The following is a 27,987-nucleotide window of genomic DNA, read 5'->3' as shown; positions in this document are numbered from 1 at the left end:
TCCGTCAACCTTCCTAAGGTCAGCCGATTTGCATTATTAGGATGTGATAAAAAAAAATAACGCTGTTCTAGAGACGTCAATGATTAATAAAATAATGAGTGAAAGTGGTCCTACATACGTTGTAATTATTTTAAGTATGTTGAGCACCGCAAAGTTTCGAAATCCCTCATGTTCGCTTATATATTTTAGTATTATGTCGTAACTAAATCCAAGTTAAAGGCCAAGAAGATAAAAGCCACATTGACTTTGCTTTCAGAAGAAGATCGTCTTCATTCCATTTCACCTAAATCATCAGATATAGAGGAATCTGAAGAAATTGTCACAAAATTCATGCAAGGCCCAGGACAAAGTGAACCTGTGCAAATTAAAACAAAAAGAACTATATTGAGAAAAAAGAAGAGATCAAACAACATTCAAAATGAAGGTGATGTCGTAATAGAAGAAACAATGGACGATGATGACGACATAGTACCATCGAAAGATTCAGGTCACACTGTCAAAATAGAAGAATACGAAGGAGAAGAAATTCTAGATAATGCATCATCAGATAGGAGCATGGTTGAACTACCCGATGAACATCTGCATATACCGAGAATGCAAACAAGAGTATGCATTGAAGAAATGCTGGAAGATGAGAAAAAACCTGAAAACATTGAAATTACTGAAATAAGAACTGAATCGAAGATAAAAACAAAAAATCGGTTGTTAAGAAAAGAAAAAGTCCGTACGCAAGAAGTTGGTGAAATGTTAACCGATGATACAGATGGAGGAGAATCAATAACAACTATAACAGAACTCACACCTTTTGAGGCCCCAACTATGCTAGAAAACGCCAACGTTGTCGAAGAGCAACCTGAAGAAGTTCAAGTGACTAAAACAAAAACTGAAACCGGCGAAACAAACAAGGTCAAAACAACAAAACGAATAAATAAAAAGGGAAAAGATACTAAGAAGGAAGTGACTGAGATCGTTACGGTGGAGGAGGATAGAGAAGAACCACTTACAAGTGTAACAGTCTCAGAGCAGCAGGAACCGAAAGACCAAGAGACCAAACCCGTTGAGATCCTCGAGCTTCCTGAGGAGACTACATTCGCAGAGATCGTGACAGCTGAAGGTAAGCCAAAAGTAAAGAAAATCACAAAGCGCACAATCAAAAAGATAGGTCCTAAAAAGGAAACTACCCAAATTACCACTGAACAAGTCGACGATAACACACCTGTTGTCACGGTACACACCACACAAGATCTCACAGATGAGACACAGACTCCTTTTGAAGACTCACCGAGACCGGAAAGCGCCGAGGTTATCGAGGAGCAACCTGAACAAGTCACAGTGACTGAAATCAAAACTGAAACTGGTGAAACAAAAAAGATAAAAACCACCAAACGTGTTATTAAAAAAGGAAAAGGCACTAAGAAGGAAGTAACTGAGATCGTTACGGTGGAGAAAGACGGAGAAGAGCCAGTCACAAGTGTGTCAGTCTCAGAGGAGCAAGAACCAAAAGACGAAGAGACAAAACCCGTTGAGATCGTTGAGCTTCCCGAAGAGACTACATTCGAAGAGATCGTGACACCTGAAGGTAAGCCCAAAGTAAAGAAAATCACTAAACGCACAATCAAAAAGCTAGGTCCTAAAAAGGAAACTACCCAAATAATCACTGAACAAGTTGACGATAACACACCTGTTGTCACGGTAAACACCACACAAGATCTGACAGATAAAACACTGACACCTTTTGAAGACTCACCGATACCGGAAAGCGCAGATGTTATAGAAGAGCAACCTGAACAAGTCAAAGTGACTGAAATCAAAACTGAAACTGGTGAAAAAAAGAAGATAAAAACAACGAAACGAGTAATTAAAAAAGGAAAAGGCACTAAAAAGGAAGTAACTGAGATCGTTACGGTGGAGAAAGACGGAGAGGAGCCAGTCACAAGTGTGACAGTCTCAGAGGAGCAAGTACCAGAGGAAGAAGAGACCAAACCCGTTGAGATCGTCGAGCTTCCCGAGGAGACTACATTCGAAGAGATCGTGACACCCGAAGGTAAGCCCAAAGTAAAGAAAATCACTAAACGCACAATCAAAAAGCTAGGTCCTAAAAAGGAAACTACCCAAATAACCACTGAACAAGTCGACGATAACACACCTGTTGTCACGGTACACACCACACAAGATCTCACAGATGAGACAGTGACACCTTTTGAAGACTCACCGAGACCGGAAAGCGCAGAGGTTATCGAGGAGCAACCTGAACAAGTCAAAGTGACTGAAATCAAAACTGAAACTGGTGAAACAAACAAGATAAAAACCCCCAAACGTGTGATTAAAAAAGGAAAAGGCACTAAAAAGGAAGTAACTGAGATCGTTACGGTGGAGAAAGACGGAGAAGAGCCCGTCACAAGTGTGACAGTCTCAGAGGAGCAAGAACCAGAGGAAGAAGAGACGAAACCCGTTGAGATCGTCGAGCTTCCCGAGGAGACTACATTCGAAGAGATCGTGACACCCGAAGGTAAGCCCAAAGTAAAGAAAATCACTAAACGCACAATCAAAAAGCTAGGTCCTAAAAAGGAAACTACCCTAATAACCACTGAACAAGTCGACGATAGCACACCTGTTGTCACGGTACACACCACACAAGATCTCACAGATGAAACACTGACACCTTTTGAAGACTCATCGCGACCGGAAAGCGCCGAGGTTATCGAGGAGCAACACGAACAAGTCAAAGTGACTGAAATCAAAACTGAAACTGGTGAAACAAAGAAGATAAAAACAACCAAACGTGTGATTAAAAAAGGAAAAGGCACGAAAAACGAAGTTACTGAGATCGTTACGGTGGAAAAAGACGGAGAAAAGCCAGTCACGAGTGTGACAGTCTCAGAGGAGCAAGTACCAGAGGAAGAAGAGACGAAACCCGTTGAGATCGTCGAGCTTCCCGAGGAGACTACATTCGAAGAGATCGTGACACCTGAAGGTAAGCCCAAAGTAAAGAAAATCACTAAACGCACAATCAAAAAGTTAGGTCCCAAAAAGGAAACTACCCAAATAACCACTGAACAAGTCGACGATAACACACCTGTTGTCACGGTACACACCACACAAGATCTCACAGATGAGACACTGACACCTTTTGAAGACTCACCGATACCGGAAAGCGCAGATGTTATAGAAGAGCAACCTGAACAAGTCAAAGTGACTGAAATCAAAACTGAAACTGGTGAAACAAAGAAGATAAAAACCACCAAACGTGTGATTAAAAAAGGAAAAGGCACTAAAAAGGAAGTAACTGAGATCGTTACGGTGGAGAAAGACGGAGAGGAGCCAGTCACAAGTGTGACAGTCTCAGAGGAGCAAGTACCAGAGGAAGAAGAGGCAAAACCCGTTGAAATCTTCGAGCTTCCCGAGGAGACTACATTCGAAGAGATCGTGACACCTGAAGGTAAGCCCAAAGTTAAGAAAATCACTAAACGCACAATCAAAAAGCTAGGTCCTAAAAAGGAAACTACCCAAATAACCACTGAACAAGTCGACGATAACACACCTGTTGTCACGGTACACACCACACAAGATCTCACAGATGAGACACTGACTCCTTTTGAAGACTCACCGAGACCGGAAAGCGCAGAGGTTATCGAAGAGCAACCTGAACAAGTCAATGTGACTGAAATCAAAACTGAAACTGGTGAAACAAAGAAGATAAAAACCACCAAACGTGTGATTAAAAGAGGAAAAGGCACTAAAAAGGAAGTAACTGAGATCGTTACGGTGGAGAAAGACGGAGAGGAGCCAGTCACAAGTGTGACAGTCTCAGAGGAGCAAGTACCAGAGGAAGAAGAGACCAAACCCGTTGAGATCGTCGAGCTTCCCGAGGAGACTACATTCGAAGAGATCGTGACACCCGAAGGTAAGCCCAAAGTAAAGAAAATCACTAAACGCACAATCAAAAAGCTAGGTCCTAAAAAGGAAACTACCCAAATAACTACGGAACAAGTCGACGATAACACACCTGTTGTCACGGTACACACCACACAAGATCTCACAGATGAAACACTGACATCTTTTGAAGACTCACCGAGACCGGAAAGCGCAGAGGTTATCGAAGAGCAACCTGAACAAGTCAAAGTGACTGAAATCAAAACTGAAACTGGTGAAACAAAGAAGATAAAAACCACCAAACGTGTGATTAAAAAAGGAAAAGGCACTAAAAAGGAAGTAACTGAGATCGTTACGGTGGAGAAAGACGGAGAAGAGCCAGTCACAAGTGTGACAGTCTCAGAGGAGCAAGTACCAGAGGAAGAAGAGGCAAAACCCGTTGAAATCTTCGAGCTTCCCGAGGAGACTACATTCGAAGAGATCGTGACACCTGAAGGTAAGCCCAAAGTTAAGAAAATCACTAAACGCACAATCAAAAAGCTAGGTCCTAAAAAGGAAACTACCCAAATAACCACTGAACAAGTCGACGATAACACACCTGTTGTCACGGTACACACCACACAAGATCTCACAGATGAGACACTGACTCCTTTTGAAGACTCACCGAGACCGGAAAGCGCAGAGGTTATCGAAGAGCAACCTGAACAAGTCAATGTGACTGAAATCAAAACTGAAACTGGTGAAACAAAGAAGATAAAAACCACCAAACGTGTGATTAAAAGAGGAAAAGGCACTAAAAAGGAAGTAACTGAGATCGTTACGGTGGAGAAAGACGGAGAGGAGCCAGTCACAAGTGTGACAGTCTCAGAGGAGCAAGTACCAGAGGAAGAAGAGACCAAACCCGTTGAGATCGTCGAGCTTCCCGAGGAGACTACATTCGAAGAGATCGTGACACCCGAAGGTAAGCCCAAAGTAAAGAAAATCACTAAACGCACAATCAAAAAGCTAGGTCCTAAAAAGGAAACTACCCAAATAACTACGGAACAAGTCGACGATAACACACCTGTTGTCACGGTACACACCACACAAGATCTCACAGATGAAACACTGACATCTTTTGAAGACTCACCGAGACCGGAAAGCGCAGAGGTTATCGAAGAGCAACCTGAACAAGTCAAAGTGACTGAAATCAAAACTGAAACTGGTGAAACAAAGAAGATAAAAACCACCAAACGTGTGATTAAAAAAGGAAAAGGCACTAAAAAGGAAGTAACTGAGATCGTTACGGTGGAGAAAGACGGAGAGGAGCCAGTCACAAGTGTGACAGTCTCAGAGGAGCAAGTACCAGAGGAAGAAGAGACCAAACCCGTTGAGATCGTCGAGCTTCCCGAGGAGACTACATTCGAAGAGATCGTGACACCTGAAGGTAAGCCCAAAGTAAAGAAAATCACTAAACGCACGATTAAAAAGCTAGGTCCCAAAAAGGAAACTACCCAAATAACCACTGAACAAGTCGACGATAACACACCTGTTGTCACGGTACACACCACACAAGATCTCACAGATGAGAAACTGACACCTTTTGAAGACTCATCGCGACCGGAAAGCGCCGAGGTTATCGAGGAGCAACCTGAACAAGTCAAAGTGACTGAAATCAAAACTGAAACTGGTGAAACCAAGAAGGTAAAAACCACCAAACGTGTGATTAAAAAAGGAAAAGGCACTAAAAAGGAAGTAACTGAGATCGTTACGGTGGAGAACGACGGAGAAGAGCCAGTCACAAGTGTGACAGTCTCAGAGGAGCAAGTACTAGAGGAAGAAGAGACAAAACCCGTTGAGATCGTCGAGCTTCCCGAGGAGACTACATTCGAAGAGATCGTGACACCTGAAGGTAAGCCCAAAGTAAAGAAAATCACTAAACGCACAATCAAAAAGCTAGGTCCTAAAAAGGAAACTACCCAAATAACCACTGAACAAGTCGACGATAACACACCTGTTGTCACGGTACACACCACACAAGATCTCACAGATGAGACACTGACACCTTTTGAAGACTCACCGAGACCGGAAAGCGCCGAGGTTATCGAGGAGCAACCTGAACAAGTCACAGTGACTGAAATCAAAACTGAAACTGGTGAAACAAAAAAGATAAAAACCACCAAACGTCTGATTAAAAAAGGAAAAGGCACGAAAAAGGAAGTTACTGAGATCGTTACGGTGGAGAAAGACGGAGAAGAGCCAGTCACAAGTGTGACAGTCTCAGAGGAGCAAGTACCAGAGGAAGAAGAGACCAAACCCGTTGAGATCGTCGAGCTTCCCGAGGAGACTACATTCGAAGAGATCGTGACACCCGAAGGTAAGCCCAAAGTAAAGAAAATCACTAAACGCACAATCAAAAAGCTAGGTCCTAAAAAGGAAACTACCCTAATAACCACTGAACAAGTCGACGATAACACACCTGTTGTCACGGTACACACCACACAAGATCTCACAGATGAAACACTGACACCTTTTGAAGACTCATCGCGACCGGAAAGCGCCGAGGTTATCGAGGAGCAACCTGAACAAGTCAAAGTGACTGAAATCAAAACTGAAACTGGTGAAACAAAGAAGATAAAAACCACCAAACGTGTGATTAAAAAAGGAAAAGGCACGAAAAACGAAGTTACTGAGATCGTAACGGTGGAAAAAGACGGAGAAGAGCCAGTCACGAGTGTGACAGTCTCAGAGGAGCAAGTACTAGTGGAAGAAGAGACGAAACCCGTTAAGATCGTCGAGCTTCCCGAGGAGACTACATTCGAAGAGATCGTGACACCTGAAGGTAAGCCCAAAGTAAAGAAAATCACTAAACGCACAATCAAAAAGCTAGGTCCCAAAAAGGAAACTACCCAAATAACCACTGAACAAGTCGACGATAACACACCTGTTGTCACGGTACACACCACACAAGATCTCACAGATGAGACACTGACATCTTTTGAAGACTCACCGAGACCGGAAAGCGCAGAGGTTATCGAAGAGCAACCTGAACAAGTCAAAGTGACTGAAATCAAAACTGAAACTGGTGAAACAAAGAAGATAAAAACCACCAAACGTGTGATTAAAAAAGGAAAAGGAACTAAAAAAGAAGTAACTGAGATCGTTACGGTGGAGAAAGACGGAGAAGAGCCCGTCACAAGTGTGACAGTCTCAGAGGAGCAAGTACCAGAGGAAGAAGAGACGAAACCCGTTGAGATCGTCGAGCTTCCCGAGGAGACTACATTCGAAGAGATCGTGACACCTGAAGGTAAGCCAAAAGTAAAGAAAATCACTAAACGTACAATCAAAAAGCTAGGTCCCAAAAAGGAAACTACCCAAATAATCACTGAACAAGTTGACGATAACACACCTGTTGTCACGGTAAACACCACACAAGATCTGACAGATAAAACACTGACACCTTTTGAAGACTCACCGATACCGGAAAGCGCAGATGTTATAGAAGAGCAACCTGAACAAGTCAAAGTGACTGAAATCAAAACTGAAACTGGTGAAAAAAAGAAGATAAAAACAACGAAACGAGTAATTAAAAAAGGAAAAGGCACTAAAAAGGAAGTAACTGAGATCGTTACGGTGGAGAACGACGGAGAAGAGCCAGTCACAAGTGTGACAGTCTCAGAGGAGCAAGAACCAGAGGAAGAAGAGGCAAAACCCGTTGAGATCGTCGAGCTTCCCGAGGAGACTACATTCGAAGAGATCGTGACACCTGAAGGTAAGCCCAAAGTAAATAAAATCACTAAACGCACAATCAAAAAGCTAGGTCCTAAAAAGGAAACTACCCAAATAACCACTGAACAAGTCGACGATAACACACCTGTTGTCACGGTACACACCACACAAGATCTCACAGATGAGACAGTGACACCTTTTGAAGACTCACCGAGACCGGAAAGCGCAGAGGTTATCGAGGAGCAACCTGAACAAGTCAAAGTGACTGAAATCAAAACTGAAACTGGTGAAACAAACAAGATAAAAACCCCCAAACGTGTGATTAAAAAAGGAAAAGGCACTAAAAAGGAAGTAACTGAGATCGTTACGGTGGAGAAAGACGGAGAAGAGCCCGTCACAAGTGTGACAGTCTCAGAGGAGCAAGAACCAGAGGAAGAAGAGACGAAACCCGTTGAGATCGTCGAGCTTCCCGAGGAGACTACATTCGAAGAGATCGTGACACCCGAAGGTAAGCCCAAAGTAAAGAAAATCACTAAACGCACAATCAAAAAGCTAGGTCCTAAAAAGGAAACTACCCTAATAACCACTGAACAAGTCGACGATAGCACACCTGTTGTCACGGTACACACCACACAAGATCTCACAGATGAAACACTGACACCTTTTGAAGACTCATCGCGACCGGAAAGCGCCGAGGTTATCGAGGAGCAACACGAACAAGTCAAAGTGACTGAAATCAAAACTGAAACTGGTGAAACAAAGAAGATAAAAACAACCAAACGTGTGATTAAAAAAGGAAAAGGCACGAAAAACGAAGTTACTGAGATCGTTACGGTGGAAAAAGACGGAGAAAAGCCAGTCACGAGTGTGACAGTCTCAGAGGAGCAAGTACCAGAGGAAGAAGAGACGAAACCCGTTGAGATCGTCGAGCTTCCCGAGGAGACTACATTCGAAGAGATCGTGACACCTGAAGGTAAGCCCAAAGTAAAGAAAATCACTAAACGCACAATCAAAAAGTTAGGTCCCAAAAAGGAAACTACCCAAATAACCACTGAACAAGTCGACGATAACACACCTGTTGTCACGGTACACACCACACAAGATCTCACAGATGAGACACTGACACCTTTTGAAGACTCATCGCGACCGGAAAGCGCCGAGGTTATCGAGGAGCAACCTGAACAAGTCAAAGTGACTGAAATCAAAACTGAAACTGGTGAAACAACGAAGATAAAAACCACCAAACGTGTGATTAAAAAAGGAAAAGGCACGAAAAAGGAAGTAACTGAGATTGTTACGGTAGAGAAAGACGGAGAAAAGCCAGTCACAAGTGTGACAGTCTCAGAGGAGCAAGTACCAGAGGAAGAAGAGGCAAAACCCGTTGAAATCTTCGAGCTTCCCGAGGAGACTACATTCGAAGAGATCGTGACACCTGAAGGTAAGCCCAAAGTAAAGAAAATCACTAAACGCACAATCAAAAAGCTAGGTCCTAAAAAGGAAACTACCCAAATAACCACTGAACAAGTCGACGATAACACACCTGTTGTCACGGTACACACCACACAAGATCTCACAGATGAGACACTGACACCTTTTGAAGACTCACCGAGACCGGAAAGCGCAGAGGTTATCGAGGAGCAACCTGAACAAGTAAAAATGACTGAAATCAAAACTGAAACTGGTGAAACCAAGAAGGTAAAAATCACCAAACGTGTGATTAAAAAAGGAAAAGGAACTAAAAAGGAAGTAACTGAGATCGTTACGTTGGAAAAAGACGGAGAAGAGCCAGTCACAAGTGTGACAGTCTCAGAGGAGCAAGTACCAGAGGAAGAAGAGACAAAACCCGTTGAGATCGTCGAGCTTCCCGAGGAGACTACATTCGAAGAGATCGTGACACCTGAAGGTAAGCCTAAAGTAAAAAAAATCACTAAACGCACAATCAAAAAGCTAGGTCCTAAAAAGGAAACTACCCAAATAACCACTGAACAAGTCGACGATAACACACCTGTTGTCACGGTACACACCACACAAGATCTCACAGATGAAACACTGACACCTTTTGAAGACTCACCGAGACCGGAAAGCGCCGAGGTTATCGAGGAGCAACCTGAACAAGTCACAGTGACTGAAATCAAAACTGAAACTGGTGAAACAAAAAAGATAAAAACCACCAAACGTCTGATTAAAAAAGGAAAAGGCACGAAAAAGGAAGTTACTGAGATCGTTACGGTGGAGAAAGACGGAGAAGAGCCAGTCACAAGTGTGACAGTCTCAGAGGAGCAAGTACCAGAGGAAGAAGGGACAAAACCCGTTGAGATCGTCGAGCTTCCCGAGGAGACTACATTCGAAGAGATCGTGACACCTGAAGGTAAGCCCAAAGTAAAGAAAATCACTAAACGCACAATCAAAAAGCTAGGTCCTAAAAAGGAAACTACCCAAATAACCACTGAACAAGTCGACGATAACACACCTGTTGTCACGGTACACACCACACAAGATCTCACAGATGAAACACTGACACCTTTTGAAGACTCACCGAGACCGGAAAGCGCAGAGGTTATCGAAGAGCAACCTGAACAAGTCAAAGTGACTGAAATCAAAACTGAAACTGGTGAAACAAAGAAGATAAAAACCACCAAACGTGTGATTAAAAAAGGAAAAGGAACTAAAAAGGAAGTAACTGAGATCGTTACGTTGGAAAAAGACGGAGAAGAGCCAGTCACAAGTGTGACAGTCTCAGAGGAGCAAGTACCAGAGGAAGAAGAGACAAAACCCGTTGAGATCGTCAAACTTCCCGAGGAGACTACATTCGAAGAGATCGTGACACCTGAAGGTAAGCCCAAAGTAAAGAAAATCACTAAACGCACAATCAAAAAGCTAGGTCCTAAAAAGGAAACTACCCAAATAACCACTGAACAAGTCGACGATAACACACCTGTTGTCACGGTACACACCACACAAGATCTCACAGATGAAACACTGACACCTTTTGAAGACTCACCGAGACCGGAAAGCGCAGAGGTTATCGAAGAGCAACCTGAACAAGTCAAAGTGACTGAAATCAAAACTGAAACTGGTGAAACAAAGAAGATAAAAACCACCAAACGTGTGATTAAAAAAGGAAAAGGAACTAAAAAGGAAGTAACTGAGATCGTAACGGTGGAGAAAGACGGAGAAGAGCCAGTCACAAGTGTGATAGTCTCAGAGGAGCAAGTACCAGAGGAAGAAGAGACGAAACCCGTTGAGATCGTCGAGCTTCCCGAGGAGACTACATTCGAAGAGATCGTGACACCTGAAGGTAAGCCCAAAGTAAAGAAAATCACTAAACGCACAATCAAAAAGCTAGGTCCTAAAAAGGAAACTACCCTAATAACCACTGAACAAGTCGACGATAACACACCTGTTGTCACGGTACACACCACACAAGATCTCACAGATGAGACACTGACACCTTTTGAAGACTCACCGAGACCGGAAAGCGCAGAGGTTATCGAGGAGCAACCTGAACAAGTCAAAGTGACTGAAATCAAAACTGAAACTGGTGAAACCAAGAAGGTAAAAACCACCAAACGTGTGATTAAAAAAGGAAAAGGCACTAAAAAGCAAGTAACTGAGATCGTTACGGTGGAGAAAGACGGAGAAGAGCCCGTCACAAGTGTGACAGTCTCAGAGGAGCAAGAACCAGAGGAAGAAGAGGCAAAACCCGTTGAAATCGTCGAGCTTCCCGAGGAGACTACATTCGAAGAGATCGTGACACCTGAAGGTAAGCCCAAAGTAAAGAAAATCACTAAACGCACAATCAAAAAGCTAGGTCCTAAAAAGGAAACTACCCAAATAACCACTGAACAAGTCGACGATAACACACCTGTTGTCACGGTACACACCACACAAGATCTCACAGATGAGACACTGACACCTTTTGAAGACTCACCGAGACCGGAAAGCGCAGAGGTTATCGAGGAGCAACCTGAACAAGTCAAAGTGACTGAAATCAAAACTGAAACTGGTGAAACCAAGAAGGTAAAAACCACCAAACGTGTGATTAAAAAAGGAAAAGGCACTAAAAAGGAAGTAACTGAGATCGTTACGGTGGAGAAAGATGGAGAAGAGCCCGTCACAAGTGTGACAGTCTCAGAGGAGCAAGAGCCAGAGGAAGAAGAGACGAAACCCGTTGAGATCATCGAGCTTCCCGAGGAGACTACATTCGAAGAGATTGTGACACCTGAAGGTAAGTCCAAAGTAAAGAAAATCACTAAACGCACAATCAAAAAGCTAGGTCCCAAAAATGAAACTACCCAAATAACCACTGAACAAGTCGACGATAACACACCTGTTGTCACGGTACACACCACACAAGATCTCACAGATGAAACACTGACACCTTTTGAAGACTCACCGAGACCGGAAAGCGCAGAGGTTATCAAAGAGCAACCTGAACAAGTCAAAGTGACTGAAATCAAAACTGAAACTGGTGAAACAAAGAAGATAAAAACCACCAAACGTGTGATTAAAAAAGGAAAAGGCACTAAAAAGGAAGTAACTGAGATCGTTACGGTGGAGAAAGACGGAGAAGAGCCAGTCACAAGTGTGACAGTCTCAGAGGAGCAAGTTCCAGAGGAAGAAGAGACCAAACCCGTTGAGATCGTCGAGCTTCCCGAGGAGACTACATTCGAAGAGATCGTGACACCCGAAGGTAAGCCCAAAGTAAAGAAAATCACTAAACGCACAATCAAAAAGCTAGGTCCTAAAAAGGAAACTACCCAAATAACTACGGAACAAGTCGACGATAACACACCTGTTGTCACGGTACACACCACACAAGATCTCACAGATGAAACACTGACACCTTATGAAGACTCACCGAGACCGGAAAGCGCAGAGGTTATCGAAGAGCAACCTGAACAAGTCAAAGTGACTGAAATCAAAACTGAAACTGGTGAAACAAAGAAGATAAAAACCACCAAACGTGTGATTAAAAAAGGAAAAGGCACTAAAAAGGAAGTAACTGAGATCGTTACGGTGGAGAAAGATGGAGAAGAGCCCGTCACAAGTGTGACAGTCTCAGAGGAGCAAGAACCAGAGGAAGAAGAGACGAAACCCGTTGAGATCATCGAGCTTCCCGAGGAGACTACATTCGAAGAGATCGTGTCACCTGAAGGTAAGCCCAAAGTAAAGAAAATCACTAAACGCACGATTAAAAAGCTAGGTCCTAAAAAGGAAACTACCCAAATAACCACTGAACAAGTCGACGATAACACACCTGTTGTCACAATACACACCACACAAGATCTCACAGATGAAACACTGACACCGTTTGAAGACTCACCGAGACCGGAAAGCGCAGAGGTTATCGAAGAGCAACCTAAACAAGTCAAAGTGACTGAAATCAAAACTGAAACTGGTGAAACAAAGAAGATAAAAACCACCAAACGTGTGATTAAAAAAGGAAAGGGCACGAAAAAGGAAGTAACTGAGATTGTTACGGTAGAGAAAGACGGAGAAAAGCCAGTCACAAGTGTGACAGTCTCAGAGGAGCAAGTACCAGAGGAAGAAGAGGCAAAACCCGTTGAAATCGTCGAGCTTCCCGAGGAGACTACATTCGAAGAGATCGTGACACCTGATGGTAAGCCCAAAGTAAAGAAAATCACTAAACGCACAATCAAAAAGCTAGGTCCCAAAAAGGAAACTACCCAAATAACCACTGAACAAGTCGACGATAACACACCTGTTGTCACGGTACACACCACACAGGATCTCACAGATGAAACACTGACACCTTTTGAAGACTCACCGAGACAGGAAAGCGCAGAGGTTATCGAAGAGCAACCTGAACAAGTCAAAGTGACTGAAATCAAAACTGAAACTGGTGAAACAAAGAAGATAAAAACCACTAAACGTGTGATTAAAAAAGGAAAAGGCACTAAAAAGGTTGTAACTGAGATCGTTACGGTGGAAAAAGACGGAGAAGAGCCAGTCACAAGTGTGACAGTCTCAGAGGAGCAAGTACCAGAGGAAGAAGAGACAAAAACCGTTGAGATCGTCGAGCTTCCCGAGGAGACTACATTCGAAGAGATCGTGACACCTGAAGGTAAGCCCAAAGTAAAGAAAATCACTAAACGCACAATCAAAAAGCTAGGTCCTAAAAAGGAAACTACCCAAATAACCACTGAACAAGTCGACGATAACACACCTGTTGTCACGGTACACACCACACAAGATCTCACAGATGAAACACTGACACCTTTTGAAGACTCACCGAGACCGGAAAGCGCAGAGGTTATCGAAGAGCAACCTGAACAAGTCAAAGTGACTGAAATCATAACTGAAACTGGTGAAACAAAGAAGATAAAAACCACCAAACGTGTGATTAAAAAAGGAAAAGGAACTAAAAAGGAAGTAACTGAGATCGTTACGGTGGAAAAAGACGGAGAAGAGCCAGTCACAAGTGTGACAGTCTCAGAGGAGCAAGTACCAGATGAAGAAGAGACAAAACCCGTTGAGATCGTCGAGCTTCCCGAGGAGACTACATTCGAAGAGATCGTGACACCTGAAGGTAAGCCCAAAGTAAAGAAAATCACTAAACGCACAATCAAAAAGCTAGGTCCTAAAAAGGAAACTACCCAAATAACCACTGAACAAGTCGACGATAACACACCTGTTGTCACGGTACACACCACACAAGATCTCACAGATGAAACACTGACACCTTTTGAAGACTCACCGAGACCGGAAAGCGCAGAGGTTATCGAAGAGCAACCTGAACAAGTCAAAGTGACTGAAATCAAAACTGAAACTGGTGAAACAAAGAAGATAAAAACCACCAAACGTGTGATTAAAAAAGGAAAAGGAACTAAAAAGGAAGTAACTGAGATCGTAACGGTGGAGAAAGACGGAGAAGAGCCAGTCACAAGTGTGATAGTCTCAGAGGAGCAAGTACCAGAGGAAGAAGAGACGAAACCCGTTGAGATCGTCGAGCTTCCCGAGGAGACTACATTCGAAGAGATCGTGACACCTGAAGGTAAGCCCAAAGTAAAGAAAATCACTAAACGCACAATCAAAAAGCTAGGTCCTAAAAAGGAAACTACCCAAATAACCACTGAACAAGTCGACGATAACACACCTGTTGTCACGGTACACACCACACAAGATCTCACAGATGAAACACTGACACCTTTTGAAGACTCACCGAGACAGGAAAGCGCAGAGGTTATCGAAGAGCAACCTGAACAAGTCAAAGTGACTGAAATCAAAACTGAAACTGGTGAAACCAAGAAGGTAAAAACCACCAAACGTGTGATTAAAAAAGGAAAAGGAACTAAAAAGGAAGTAACTGAGATCGTTACGGTGGAAAAAGACGGAGAAGAGCCAGTCACAAGTGTGACAGTCTCAGAGGAGCAAGTACCAGAGGAAGAAGAGACAAAAACCGTTGAGATCGTCGAGCTTCCCGAGGAGACTACATTCGAAGAGATCGTGACACCTGAAGGTAAGCCCAAAGTAAAGAAAATCACTAAACGCACAATCATAAAGCTAGGTCCTAAAAAGGAAACTACCCAAATAACCACTGAACAAGTCGACGATAACACACCTGTTGTCACGGTACACACCACACAAGATCTCACAGATGAAACACTGACACCTTTTGAAGACTCACCGAGACCGGAAAGCGCAGAGGTTATCGAAGAGCAACCTGAACAAGTCAAAGTGACTGAAATCAAAACTGAAACTGGTGAAACAAAGAAGATAAAAACCACCAAACGTGTGATTAAAAAAGGAAAAGGAACTAAAAAGGAAGTAACTGAGATCGTAACGGTGGAGAAAGACGGAGAAGAGCCAGTCACAAGTGTGATAGTCTCAGAGGAGCAAGTACCAGAGGAAGAAGAGACGAAACCCGTTGAGATCGTCGAGCTTCCCGAGGAGACTACATTCGAAGAGATCGTGACACCTGAAGGTAAGCCCAAAGTAAAGAAAATCACTAAACGCACAATCAAAAAGCTAGGTCCTAAAAAGGAAACTACCCAAATAACCACTGAACAAGTCGACGATAACACACCTGTTGTCACGGTACACACCACACAAGATCTCACAGATGAAACACTGACACCTTTTGAAGACTCACCGAGACAGGAAAGCGCAGAGGTTATCGAAGTGCAACCTGAACAAGTCAAAGAGACTGAAATCAAAACTGAAACTGGTGAAACAAAGAAAATAAAAACCACCAAACGTGTAATTAAAAAAGGAAAAGGCACTAAAAAGGAAGTAACTGAGATCGTAACGGTGGAGAAAGACGGAGAAGAGCCAGTCACAAGTGTGATAGTCTCAGAGGAGCAAGTACCAGAGGAAGAAGAGACGAAACCCGTTGAGATCGTCGAGCTTCCCGTGGAGACTACATTCGAAGAGATTGTGACACCTGAAGGTAAGTCCAAAGTAAAGAAAATCACTAAACGCACAATCAAAAAGCTAGGTCCTAAAAAGGAAACTACCCAAATAACCACTGAACAAGTCGACGATAACACACCTGTTGTCACGGTACACACCACACAAGATCTCACAGAAGAGACACTGACACCTTTCGAAGACTCATCGCGACCGGAAAGCGCCGAGGTTATCGAGGAGCAACCTGAACAAGTCAAAGTGACTGAAATCAAAACTGAAACTGGTGAAACCAAGAAGGTAAAAACCACCAAACGTGTGATTAAAAAAGGAAAAGGCACTAAAAAGGAAGTAACTGAGATCGTTACGGTGGAAAAAGACGGAGAAGAGCCAGTCACAAGTGTGAGTGTGACAGTCTCAGAGGAGCAAGTACCAGAGGAAGAAGAGACGAAACCCGTTGAGATCGTCGAGCTTCCCGAGGAGACTACATTCGAAGAGATCGTGACACCTGAAGGTAAGTCCAAAGTAAAGAAAATCACTAAACGCACAATCAAAAAGCTAGGTCCTAAAAAGGAAACTACCCAAATAACCACTGAACAAGTCGACGATAACACACCTGTTGTCACGGTACACACCACACAAGATCTCACAGATGAAACACTGACACCTTTTGAAGACTCACCGAGACCGGAAAGCGCAGAGGTTATCGAAGAGCAACCTGAACAAGTCAAAGTGACTGAAATCAAAACTGAAACTGGTGAAACAAAGAAGATAAAAACCACCAAACGTGTGATTAAAAAAGGAAAAGGAACTAAAAAGGAAGTAACTGAGATCGTTACGGTGGAAAAAGACGGAGAAGAGCCAGTCACAAGTATGACAGTCTCAGAGGAGCAAGTACCAGAGGAAGAAGAGATGAAACCCGTTGAGATCGTCGAGCTTCCCGAGGAGACTACATTCGAAGAGATCGTGACACCTGAAGGTAAGCCCAAAGTAAAGAAAATCACTAAACGCACAATCAAAAAGCTAGGCCCTAAAAAGGAAACTACCCAAATAACCACTGAACAAGTCGACGATAACACACCTGTTGTCACGGTACACACCACACAAGATCTCACAGATGAAACACTGATACTTTTTGAAGACTCACCGAGACCGGAAAGCGCAGAGGTTATCGAGGAGCAACCTGAACAAGTCAAAGTGACTGAAATCAAAACTGAAACTGGTGAAACCAAGAAGGTAAAAACCACCAAACGTGTGATTAAAAAAGGAAAAGGCACTAAAAAGGAAGTAACTGAGATCGTTACGGTGGAGAAAGACGGAGAAGAGCCAGTCACAAGTGTGACAGTCTCAGAGGAGCAAGTAACAGAAGAAGAAGAGACCAAACCCGTTGAGATTGTCGAGCTTCCCGAGGAGACTACATTCGAAGAGATCGTGACACCTGAAGGTAAGTCCAAAGTAAAGAAAATCACTAAACGCACAATCAAAAAGCTAGGTCCTAAACAGGAAACTACCCAAATAACCACTGAACAAGTCGAAGATAACACACCTGTTGTCACGGTACACATTACACAGGATCTCACAGATAAAACACTGACACCTTTTGAAGACTCACCGAGACCGGAAAGCGCAGAGGTTATCGAAGAGCAACCTGAACAAGTCAAAGTGACTGAAATCAAAACTGAAACTGGTGAAACAAAGAAGATAAAAACCACCAAACGTGTGATTAAAAAAGGAAAAGGCACTAAAAAGGAAGTAACTGAGATCGTTACGGTGGAGAAACACGGAGAGGAGCCAGTCACAAGTGTAACAGTCTCAGAGGAGCAAGTACCAGAGGAAGAAGAGACCAAACCCGTTGAGATCGTCGAGCTTCCCGAGGAGACTACATTCGAAGAGATCGTGACACCCGAAGGTAAGCCCAAAGTAAAGAAAATCACTAAACGCACAATCAAAAAGCTAGGTCCTAAAAAGGAAACTACCCTAATAACCACTGAACAAGTCGACGATAACACACCTGTTGTCACGGTACACACCACACAAGATCTCACAGATGAAACACTGATACTTTTTGAAGACTCATCGCGACCGGAAAGCGCCGAGGTTATCGAGGAGCAACCTGAACAAGTCAAAGTGACTGAAATCAAAACTGAAACTGGTGAAACCAAGAAGGTAAAAACCACCAAACGTGTGATTAAAAAAGGAAAAGGCACTAAAAAGGAAGTAACTGAAATCGTTACGGTGGAGAAAGACGGAGAAGAGCCAGTTACAAGTGTGACAGTCTCAGAAGAGCAAGTACCAGAAGAAGAAGAGACCCAACCAGTTGAGATCGTCGAGCGTCCCGAGGAGACTACATTCGAAGAGATCGCGACACCTGAAGGTAAGCCGATAGTAAAGAAAATCACTAAACGCACAATCAAAAAGCTAGGTCCTAAAGAGGAAACAACCCAAATAACCACTGAACAATTCGACGATAACACACCTGTTGTCACGGTACAAACCACACAAGATCTCACAGATGAAACACTGACACCTTATGAAGACTCACCGAGACCGGAAAGCGCAGAGGTTATCGAAGAGCAACCTGAACAAGTCAAAGTGACTGAAATCAAAACTGAAACTGGTGAAACAAAGAAGATAAAAACCACCAAAAGTGTGATTAAAAAAGGAAAAGGCACTAAACAGGAAGTAACTGAGATCGTTACGGTTGAGACAGACGGAGAAGAGCCAGTCACAAGTGTGACAGCCTCAGAGGAGCAAGTACCAGAGGAAGAAGAGACAAAACCCGTTGAGATCGTCGAGCTTCCCGAGGAGACTACATTCGAAGAGATCGTGACACCTGAAGGTAAGTTCAAAGTAAAGAAAATCACTAAACGCACAATCAAAAAGCTAGGTCCTAAAAAGGAAACTACCCAAATAACCACTGAACAAGTCGACGATAACACACCTGTTGTCACGGTACACACCACACAAGATCTCACAGATGAAACACTGACACCTTTTGAAGACTCACCGAGACCGGAAAGCGCAGAGGTTATCAAAGAACAACCAGAACAAGTCAAAGTGACTGAAATCAAAACTGATACTGGTGAAACAAAGAAGATCAAAACCACCAAACGTGTGATTAAAAAAGGAAAAGGCACTAAAAAGGAAGTAACTGAGATCGTTACGGTGGAGAAAGACGGAGAAGAGCCAGTCACAAGTGTGACAGTCTCAGAGGAGCAAGTAACAGAAGAAGAAGAGACCAAACCCGTTGAGATTGTCGAGCTTCCCGAGGAGACTACATTCGAAGAGATCGTGACACCTGAAGGTAAGTCCAAAGTAAAGAAAATCACTAAACGCACAATCAAAAAGCTAGGTCCTAAACAGGAAACTACCCAAATAACCACTGAACAAGTCGAAGATAACACACCTGTTGTCACGGTACACATTACACAAGATCTCACAGATGAAACACTGACACCTTTTGAAGACTCACCGAGACCGGAAAGCGCAGAGGTTATCGAAGAGCAACCTGAACAAGTCAAAGTGACTGAAATCAAAACTGAAACTGGTGAAACAAAGAAGATAAAAACCACCAAACGTTTGATTAAAAAAGGAAAAGGAACTAAAAAGGAAGTAACTGAGATCGTTACGGTGGAGAAAGACGGAGAAGAGCCAGTCACAAGTGTGACAGTCTCAGAGGAGCAAGTACCAGAAGAAGAAGAGACCCAACCGGTTGAGATCGTCGAGCTTCCCGAGGAGACTACATTCGAAGAGATCGCGACACCTGAAGGTAAGCCGATAGTAAAGAAAATCACTAAACGCACAAACAAAAAGCTAGGTCCTAAAGAGAAAACAACCCAAATAACCACTAAACAATTCGACGATAACACACCTGTTGTCACGGTACACATCACACAAGATCTCACAGATGAAACACTAACACCTCTAGAACACTCAATTATAGCCGAAAACGCAAAGGTTGTCGAAGAGCAACCTGAAGAAGTCAAAGCGACTGAAATTAAAACTGACACCGGCGAAACGAAGAAGATCGAAACCACTAAACGAATAATTAAAAAAGGAAAAGGTAACAAGAAGGAAGTCACTGAGATCGTGACGGTTGAAAAAGACGGAGAAGAGCCAGTCACAAGTGTGACAGTCTCAGAGGAGCAAGTTCCAGACGAAGAAGAGACAAAACCCGTTGAGATCGTCGAGCTTCCCGAGGAGACTACATTCGAAGAGATCGTAACACCTGAAGGTGAGCCCAAAGTAAAGAAAATCACTAAACGCACCATCAAAAAGCTAGGTCCTAAACTGGAAACTACTCAAATAATTACTGAACTAGTAGATGACAAGACACCTGTAGTCACAGTTCACACCACACAAGATCTCACAGATGAAACACTGACACCTTTAAAACATTCAATTATAGCCGAAAACGCAAAAGTTGTCGAAGAGCAACCTGAAGAAGTCAAAGTGACTGAAATTAAAACTGACACCGGCGAAACGAAGAAGATCAAAACCACTAAACGAATAATTAAAAAAGGAAAAGGTACCAAGAAGGAAGTCACTGAGATCGTGACGGTTGAAAAAGACGGAGAACAGCCAGTCACAAGTGTGACAGTCTCAGAGGAGCAAGTACCAGAGGAAGAAGAGACAAAACCCGTTGAGATCGTCGAGCTTCCCGAGGAGACTACATTCGAAGAGATCGTGACACCTGAAGGTAAGCCCAAAGTAAAGAAAATCACTAAACGCACAATCAAAAAGCTAGGTCCTAAAAAGGAAACAACCCAAATTACCACTGAACAAGTCGACGATAACACACCTGTTGTCACGGTACTCACTACACAAGATCTCACAGATGAAACACTGACACCTTTTGAAGACTCAAATGTACCCGATAGCGCAAAGGTTGTCGAAGAGCAACCTGCGGAAGTCAAAGTTACTGAAATCAAAACTGAAACTGGTGAAACAAAGAAGATCAAAACCACTAAACGAATAATTAAAAAAGGAAAAGGTACCAAGAAGGAAGTCACTGAGATCGTGACGGTTGAAAAAGACGGAGAAGAGCCAGTCACAAGTGTGACAGTCTCAGAGGAGCAAGTACCAGAGGAAGAAGAGACAAAACCCGTTGAGATCGTCGAGCTTCCCGAGGAGACTACATTCGAAGAGATCGTGACACCTGAAGGTAAGCCCAAAGTAAAGAAAATCACTAAACGCACAATCAAAAAGCTAGGTCCTAAAAAGGAAACAACCCAAATTACCACTGAACAAGTCGACGATAACACACCTGTTGTCACGGTACTCACTACACAAGATCTCACAGATGAAACACTGACACCTTTTGAAGACTCAAATGTACCCGATAGCGCAAAGGTTGTCGAAGAGCAACCTGCGGAAGTCAAAGTTACTGAAATCAAAACTGAAACTGGCGAAACAAAGAAGATCAAAACCACTAAACGAGTAATAAAAAAAGGAAAAGGTACCAAGAAGGAAGTCACTGAGATCGTGATGGTGGAGAAAGACGGAGAAGAGCCAGTCACAAGTGTGACAGTCTCAGAGGAGCAAGTACCAGAGGAAGAAGAGACCCAACCGGTTGAAATCGTCGAGCTTCCCGAGGAGACTACATTCGAAGAGATCGTGACACCTGAAGGTAAGCCCAAAGTAAAGAAAATCACTAAACGCACCATCAAAAAGCTAGGTCCTAAACAGGAAACTACCCAAATAGTTACTGAACAAGTAGACGACAATACACCTGTAGTCACAGTACACACTACACAAGACCTCACAGATGAAACACCAACACCTTTAGAACACTCAATTTTAGCCGAAAACGCAAAGGTTGTCGAAGAGGAACCTGAAGAAGTCAAAGTGACTGAAATTAAAACTGACACCGGCGAAACGAAGAAGATCAAAACCACTAAACGAGTAATTAAAAAGGGAAAAGGTACCAAGAAGGAAGTCACTGAGATCGTGACGGTGGAGAAAGACGGAGAAGAGCCAGTCACAAGTGTGACAGTCTCAGAGGAGCAAGTACCAGAGGAAGAAGAGACCCAACCGGTTGAAATCGTCGAGCTTCCCGAGGAGACTACATTCGAAGAGATCGTGACACCTGAAAGTAAGCCCAAAGTAAAGAAAATCACTAAACGCACCATCAAAAAGCTAGGTCCTAAACAGGAAACTACCCAAATAGTTACTGAACAAGTAGACGACAATACACCTGTAGTCACAGTACACACTACACAAGACCTCACAGATGAAACACCAACACCTTTAGAACACTCAATTATAGCCGAAAACGCAAAGGTTGTCGAAGAGGAACCTGAAGAAGTCAAAGTGACTGAAATTAAAACTGACACCGGCGAAACGAAGAAGATCAAAACCACTAAACGAGTAATTAAAAAGGGAAAAGGTACCAAGAAGGAAGTCACTGAGATCGTGACGGTGGAAAAAGACGGAGAAGAGCCAGTCACAAGTGTGACAGTCTCAGAGGAGCAAGTACCAGAAGAAGAAGAGACCAAATCGGTTGAGATTATCGAGCTTCCAGAGGAAACTACATTCGAAGAGATCTTGACACCAGAAGGTAAGCCCAAAGTAAAGAAAATCACTAAACGCACCATCAAAAAGCTAGGTCCTAAACAGGAAACAACCCAAATAGTTACTGAACAAGTAGACGACAATACACCTGTAGTCACAGTACACAATACACAAGACCTCACAGATGAAACACCAACACCTTTAGAACACTCAATTATAGCCGAAAACGCAAAGGTTGTCGAAGAGGAACCTGAAGAAGTCAAAGTGACTGAAATTAAAACTGACACCGGCGAAACGAAGAAGATCAAAACCATTAAACGAGTAATTAAAAAGGGAAAAGGTACCAAGAAGGAAGTCACTGATTCCGTGACGGTGGAAAAAGACGGAGAAGAGCCAGTCACAAGTGTGACAGTCTCAGAGGAGCAAGTACCAGAAGAAGAAGAGACCAAATCGGTTGAGATTATCGAGCTTCCAGAGGAAACTACATTCGAAGAGATCTTGACACCAGAAGGTAAGCCCAAAGTAAAGAAAATCACTAAACGCACCATCAAAAAGCTAGGTCCTAAACAGGAAACTACCCAAATAGTTACTGAACAAGTAGACGACAATACACCTGAAGTCACAGTACACAATACACAAGACCTCACAGATGAAACACCAGCACCTTTAGAACACTCAATTATAGCCGAAAACGCAAAGGTTGTCGAAGAGGAACCTGAAGAAGTCAAAGTGACTGAAATTAAAACTGACACCGGCGAAACGAAGAAGATCAAAACCACTAAACGAGTAATTAAAAAGGGAAAAGGTACCAAGAAGGAAGTCACTGAGATCGTGACGGTGGAAAAAGACGGAGAAGAGCCAGTCACAAGTGTGACAGTCTCAGAGGAGCAAGTACCAGAAGAAGAAGAGACCAAATCGGTTGAGATTATCGAGCTTCCAGAGGAAACTACATTCGAAGAGATCTTGACACCAGAAGGTAAGCCCAAAGTAAAGAAAATCACTAAACGCACCATCAAAAAGCTAGGTCCTAAACAGGAAACTACCCAAATAGTTACTGAACAAGTAGACGACAATACACCTGTAGTCACAGTACACAATACACAAGACCTCACAGATGAAACACCAACACCTTTAGAACACTCAATTATAGCCGAAAACGCAAAGGTTGTCGAAGAGGAACCTGAAGAAGTCAAAGTGACTGAAATTAAAACTGACACCGGCGAAACGAAGAAGATCAAAACCACTAAACGAGTAATTAAAAAGGGAAAAGGTACCAAGAAGGAAGTCACTGAGATCGTGACGGTGGAAAAAGACGGAGAAGAGCCAGTCACAAGTGTGACAGTCTCAGAGGAGCAAGTACCAGAAGAAGAAGAGACCAAATCGGTTGAGATTATCGAGCTTCCAGAGGAAACTACATTCGAAGAGATCTTGACACCAGAAGGTAAGCCCAAAGTAAAGAAAATCACTAAACGCACCATCAAAAAGCTAGGTCCTAAACAGGAAACAACCCAAATAGTTACTGAACAAGTAGACGACAATACACCTGTAGTCACAGTACACAATACACAAGACCTCACAGATGAAACACCAACACCTTTAGAACACTCAATTATAGCCGAAAACGCAAAGGTTGTCGAAGAGGAACCTGAAGAAGTCAAAGTGACTGAAATTAAAACTGACACCGGCGAAACGAAGAAGATCAAAACCATTAAACGAGTAATTAAAAAGGGAAAAGGTACCAAGAAGGAAGTCAATGATTCCGTGACGGTGGAAAAAGACGGAGAAGAGCCAGTCACAAGTGTGACAGTCTCAGAGGAGCAAGTACCAGAAGAAGAAGAGACCAAATCGGTTGAGATTATCGAGCTTCCAGAGGAAACTACATTCGAAGAGATCTTGACACCAGAAGGTAAGCCCAAAGTAAAGAAAATCACTAAACGCACCATCAAAAAGCTAGGTCCTAAACAGGAAACTACCCAAATAGTTACTGAACAAGTAGACGACAATACACCTGAAGTCACAGTACACAATACACAAGACCTCACAGATGAAACACCAACACCTTTAGAACACTCAATTATAGCCGAAAACGCAAAGATTGTCGAAGAGGAACCTGAAGAAGTCAAAGTGACTGAAATTAAAACTGACACCGGCGAAACGAAGAAGATCAAAACCATTAAACGAGTAATTAAAAAGGGAAAAGGTACCAAGAAGGAAGTCACTGAGATCGTGACGGTGGAAAAAGACGGAGAAGAGCCAGTCACAAGTGTGACAGTCTCAGAGGAGCAAGTACCAGAAGAAGAAGAGACCAAATCGGTTGAGATTATCGAGCTTCCAGAGGAAACTACATTCGAAGAGATCTTGACACCAGAAGGTAAGCCCAAAGTAAAGAAAATCACTAAACGCACCATCAAAAAGCTAGGTCCTAAACAGGAAACAACCCAAATAGTTACTGAACAAGTAGACGACAATACACCTGTAGTCACAGTACACAATACACAAGACCTCACAGATGAAACACCAACACCTTTAGAACACTCAATTATAGCCGAAAACGCAAAGGTTGTCGAAGAGGAACCTGAAGAAGTCAAAGTGACTGAAATTAAAACTGACACCGGCGAAACGAAGAAGATCAAAACCACTAAACGAGTAATTAAAAAGGGAAAAGGTACCAAGAAGGAAGTCACTGAGATCGTGACGTTGGAAAAAGACGGAGAAGAGCCAGTCACAAGTGTGACTGTCTCAGAGGAGCAAGTACCAGAAGAAGAAGAGACCAAATCGGTTGATATTATCGAGCTTCCAGAGGAAACTACATTCGAAGAGATCGTGACACCTGAAGGTAAGCCCAAAGTAAAGAAAATCACTAAACGCACCATCAAAAAGCTAGGTCCTAAACAGGAAACTACCCAAATAGTTACTGAACAAGTAGATGACAATACACCTGTAGTCACAGTACACACTACACAAGACCTCACAGATGAAACACCAACACCTTTAGAACACTCAATTATAGCCGAAAACGCAAAGGTTGTCGAAGAAGAACCTAAAGAAGTCAAAGTGACTGAAATTAAAACTGACACCGGCGAAACGATGAAGATCAAAACCACTAAACGAGTAATTAAAAAGGGAAAAGGTACCAAGAAGGAAGTCACTGAGATCGTGACGGTGGAAAAAGACGGAGAAGAGCCAGTCACAAGTGTGACAGTCTCAGAGGAGCAAGTACCAGAAGAAGAAGAGACCAAATCGGTTGAGATTATCGAGCTTCCAGAGGAAACTACATTCGAAGAGATCGTGACACCTGAAGGTAAGCCCAAAGTAAAGAAAATCACTAAACGCACCATCAAAAAGCTAGGTCCTAAACAGGAAACTACCCAAATAGTTACTGAACAAGTAGACGACAATACACCTGTAGTCACAGTACACACTACACAAGACCTCACAGATGAAACACCAACACCTTTAGAACACTCAATTATAGCCGAAAACGCAAAGGTTGTCGAAGAGGAACCTGAAGAAGTCAAAGTGACTGAAATTAAAACTGACACCGGCGAAACGAAGAAGATCAAAACCACTAAACGAGTAATTAAAAAGGGAAAAGGTACCAAGAAGGAAGTCACTGAGATTGTGACGGTGGAGAAAGACGGAGAAGAGCCAGTCACAAGTGTGACAGTCTCAGAGGAGCAAGTACCAGAAGAAGAAGAGACCAAATCGGTTGAGATTATCGAGCTTCCAGAGGAAACTATATTCGAAGAGATCTTGACACCAGAAGGTAAGCCCAAAGTAAAGAAAATCACTAAACGCACCATCAAAAAGCTAGGTCCTAAACAGGAAACTACTCAAATAATTACTGAACAAGAGGACGACAATACACCTGTAGTCACAGTACACACTACACAAGACCTCACAGATGAAACACCAACACCTTTAGAACACTCAATTATTGCCGAAAACGCAAAGGTTGTCGAAGAGGAACCTGAAGAAGTCAAAGTGACTGAAATTAAAACTGACACCGGCGAAACGAAGAAGATCAAAACCACTAAACGAGTAATTAAAAAGGGAAAAGGTACCAAGAAGGAAGTCACTGAGATCGTGACGGTGGAGAAAGACGGAGAAGAGCCAGTCACAAGTGTGACAGTCTCAGAGGAGCAAGTACCAGAAGAAGAAGAGACCAAATCGGTTGAGATTATCGAGCTTCCAGAGGAAACTATATTCGAAGAGATCTTGACACCAGAAGGTAAGCCCAAAGTAAAGAAAATCACTAAACGCACCATCAAAAAGCTAGGTCCTAAACAGGAAACTACTCAAATAATTACTGAACAAGAGGACGACAATACACCTGTAGTCACAGTACACACTACACAAGACCTCACAGGTGAAACACCAACACCTTTAGAACACTACACTATATTCGATAACGCCAAGGTTGTCGAAGAGCAACCTGAAGAAGTCAAAGTGACTGAAATTAAAACTGACACCGGCGAAACGAAGAAGATCAAAACCACTAAACGAGTAATTAAAAAGGGAAAAGGTACCAAGAAGGAAGTCACTGAGATCGTGACGGTGGAAAAAGACGGAGAAGAGCCAGTCACAAGTGTGACAGTCTCAGAGGAGCAAGTACCAGAAGAAGAAGAGACCAAATCGGTTGATATTATCGAGCTTCCAGAGGAAACTACATTCGAAGAGATCGTGACACCTGAAGGTAAGCCCAAAGTAAAGAAAATCACTAAACGCACCATCAAAAAGCTAGGTCCTAAACAGGAAACTACCCAAATAGTTACTGAACAAGTAGACGACAATACACCTGAAGTCACAGTACACAATACACAAGACCTCACAGATGAAACACCAACACCTTTAGAACACTCAATTATAGCCGAAAACGCAAAGGTTGTCGGAGAGGAACCTGAAGAAGTCAAAGTGACTGAAATTAAAACTGACACCGGCGAAACGAAGAAGATCAAAACCACTAAACGAGTAATTAAAAAGGGAAAAGGTACCAAGAAGGAAGTCACTGAGATCGTGACGGTGGAAAAAGACGGAGAAGAGCCAGTCACAAGTGTGACAGTCTCAGAGGAGCAAGTACCAGAAGAAGAAGAGACCAAATCGGTTGAGATTATCGAGCTTCCAGAGGAAACTACATTCGAAGAGATCTTGACACCAGAAGGTAAGCCCAAAGTAAAGAAAATCACTAAACGCACCATCAAAAAGCTAGGTCCTAAACAGGAAACAACCCAAATAGTTACTGAACAAGTAGACGACAATACACCTGAAGTCACAGTACACACTACACAAGACCTCACAGATGAAACACCAACACCTTTAGAACACTACACTATATTCGATAACGCCAAGGTTGTCGAAGAGCAACCTGAAGAAGTCAAAGTGACTGATATTAAAACTGACACCGGCGAAACGAACAAGATCAAAACCACTAAACGAGTAATTATAAAGGGAAAAGGTACCAAGAAGGAAGTCACTGAGATCGTGACGGTGGAAAAAGACGGAGAAGAGCCAGTCACAAGTGTG

General features: G+C 43.0%; 1 protein-coding gene across 15 annotated transcripts in view; it reads left to right on the top strand.

Annotated features, from left to right (window-relative positions):
* Window positions 1-27,987, top strand: part of LOC120636151 (titin) — a 134,128-nt gene that overhangs the window by 85,440 nt on the left and 20,701 nt on the right. For 6 of the 15 annotated variants that reach the window (XM_039907478.1, XM_039907474.1, XM_039907472.1 and 3 more), the window contains one exon: window positions 257-27,160. The exons of 1 other annotated variant lie outside the window; for it this stretch is intronic. In XM_039907478.1, the coding sequence (XP_039763412.1) occupies window positions 257-27,160 (26,904 nt within the window). Of the gene's footprint in view, window positions 1-256; window positions 27,161-27,987 lie in introns of those variants that run through there. 8 more of the 15 variants (XM_039907473.1, XR_005659350.1, XM_039907471.1 and 5 more) reach the window with 8 other exon arrangements.

The sequence above is a fragment of the Pararge aegeria genome, chromosome Z (assembly GCF_905163445.1).
Source record: "Pararge aegeria chromosome Z, ilParAegt1.1, whole genome shotgun sequence".
Taxonomy (NCBI): domain Eukaryota; kingdom Metazoa; phylum Arthropoda; class Insecta; order Lepidoptera; family Nymphalidae; genus Pararge; species Pararge aegeria.
The sequence above is the reverse complement of the archived record's forward strand: the minus strand, read 5'-3'. Positions and strand labels throughout refer to the sequence as shown.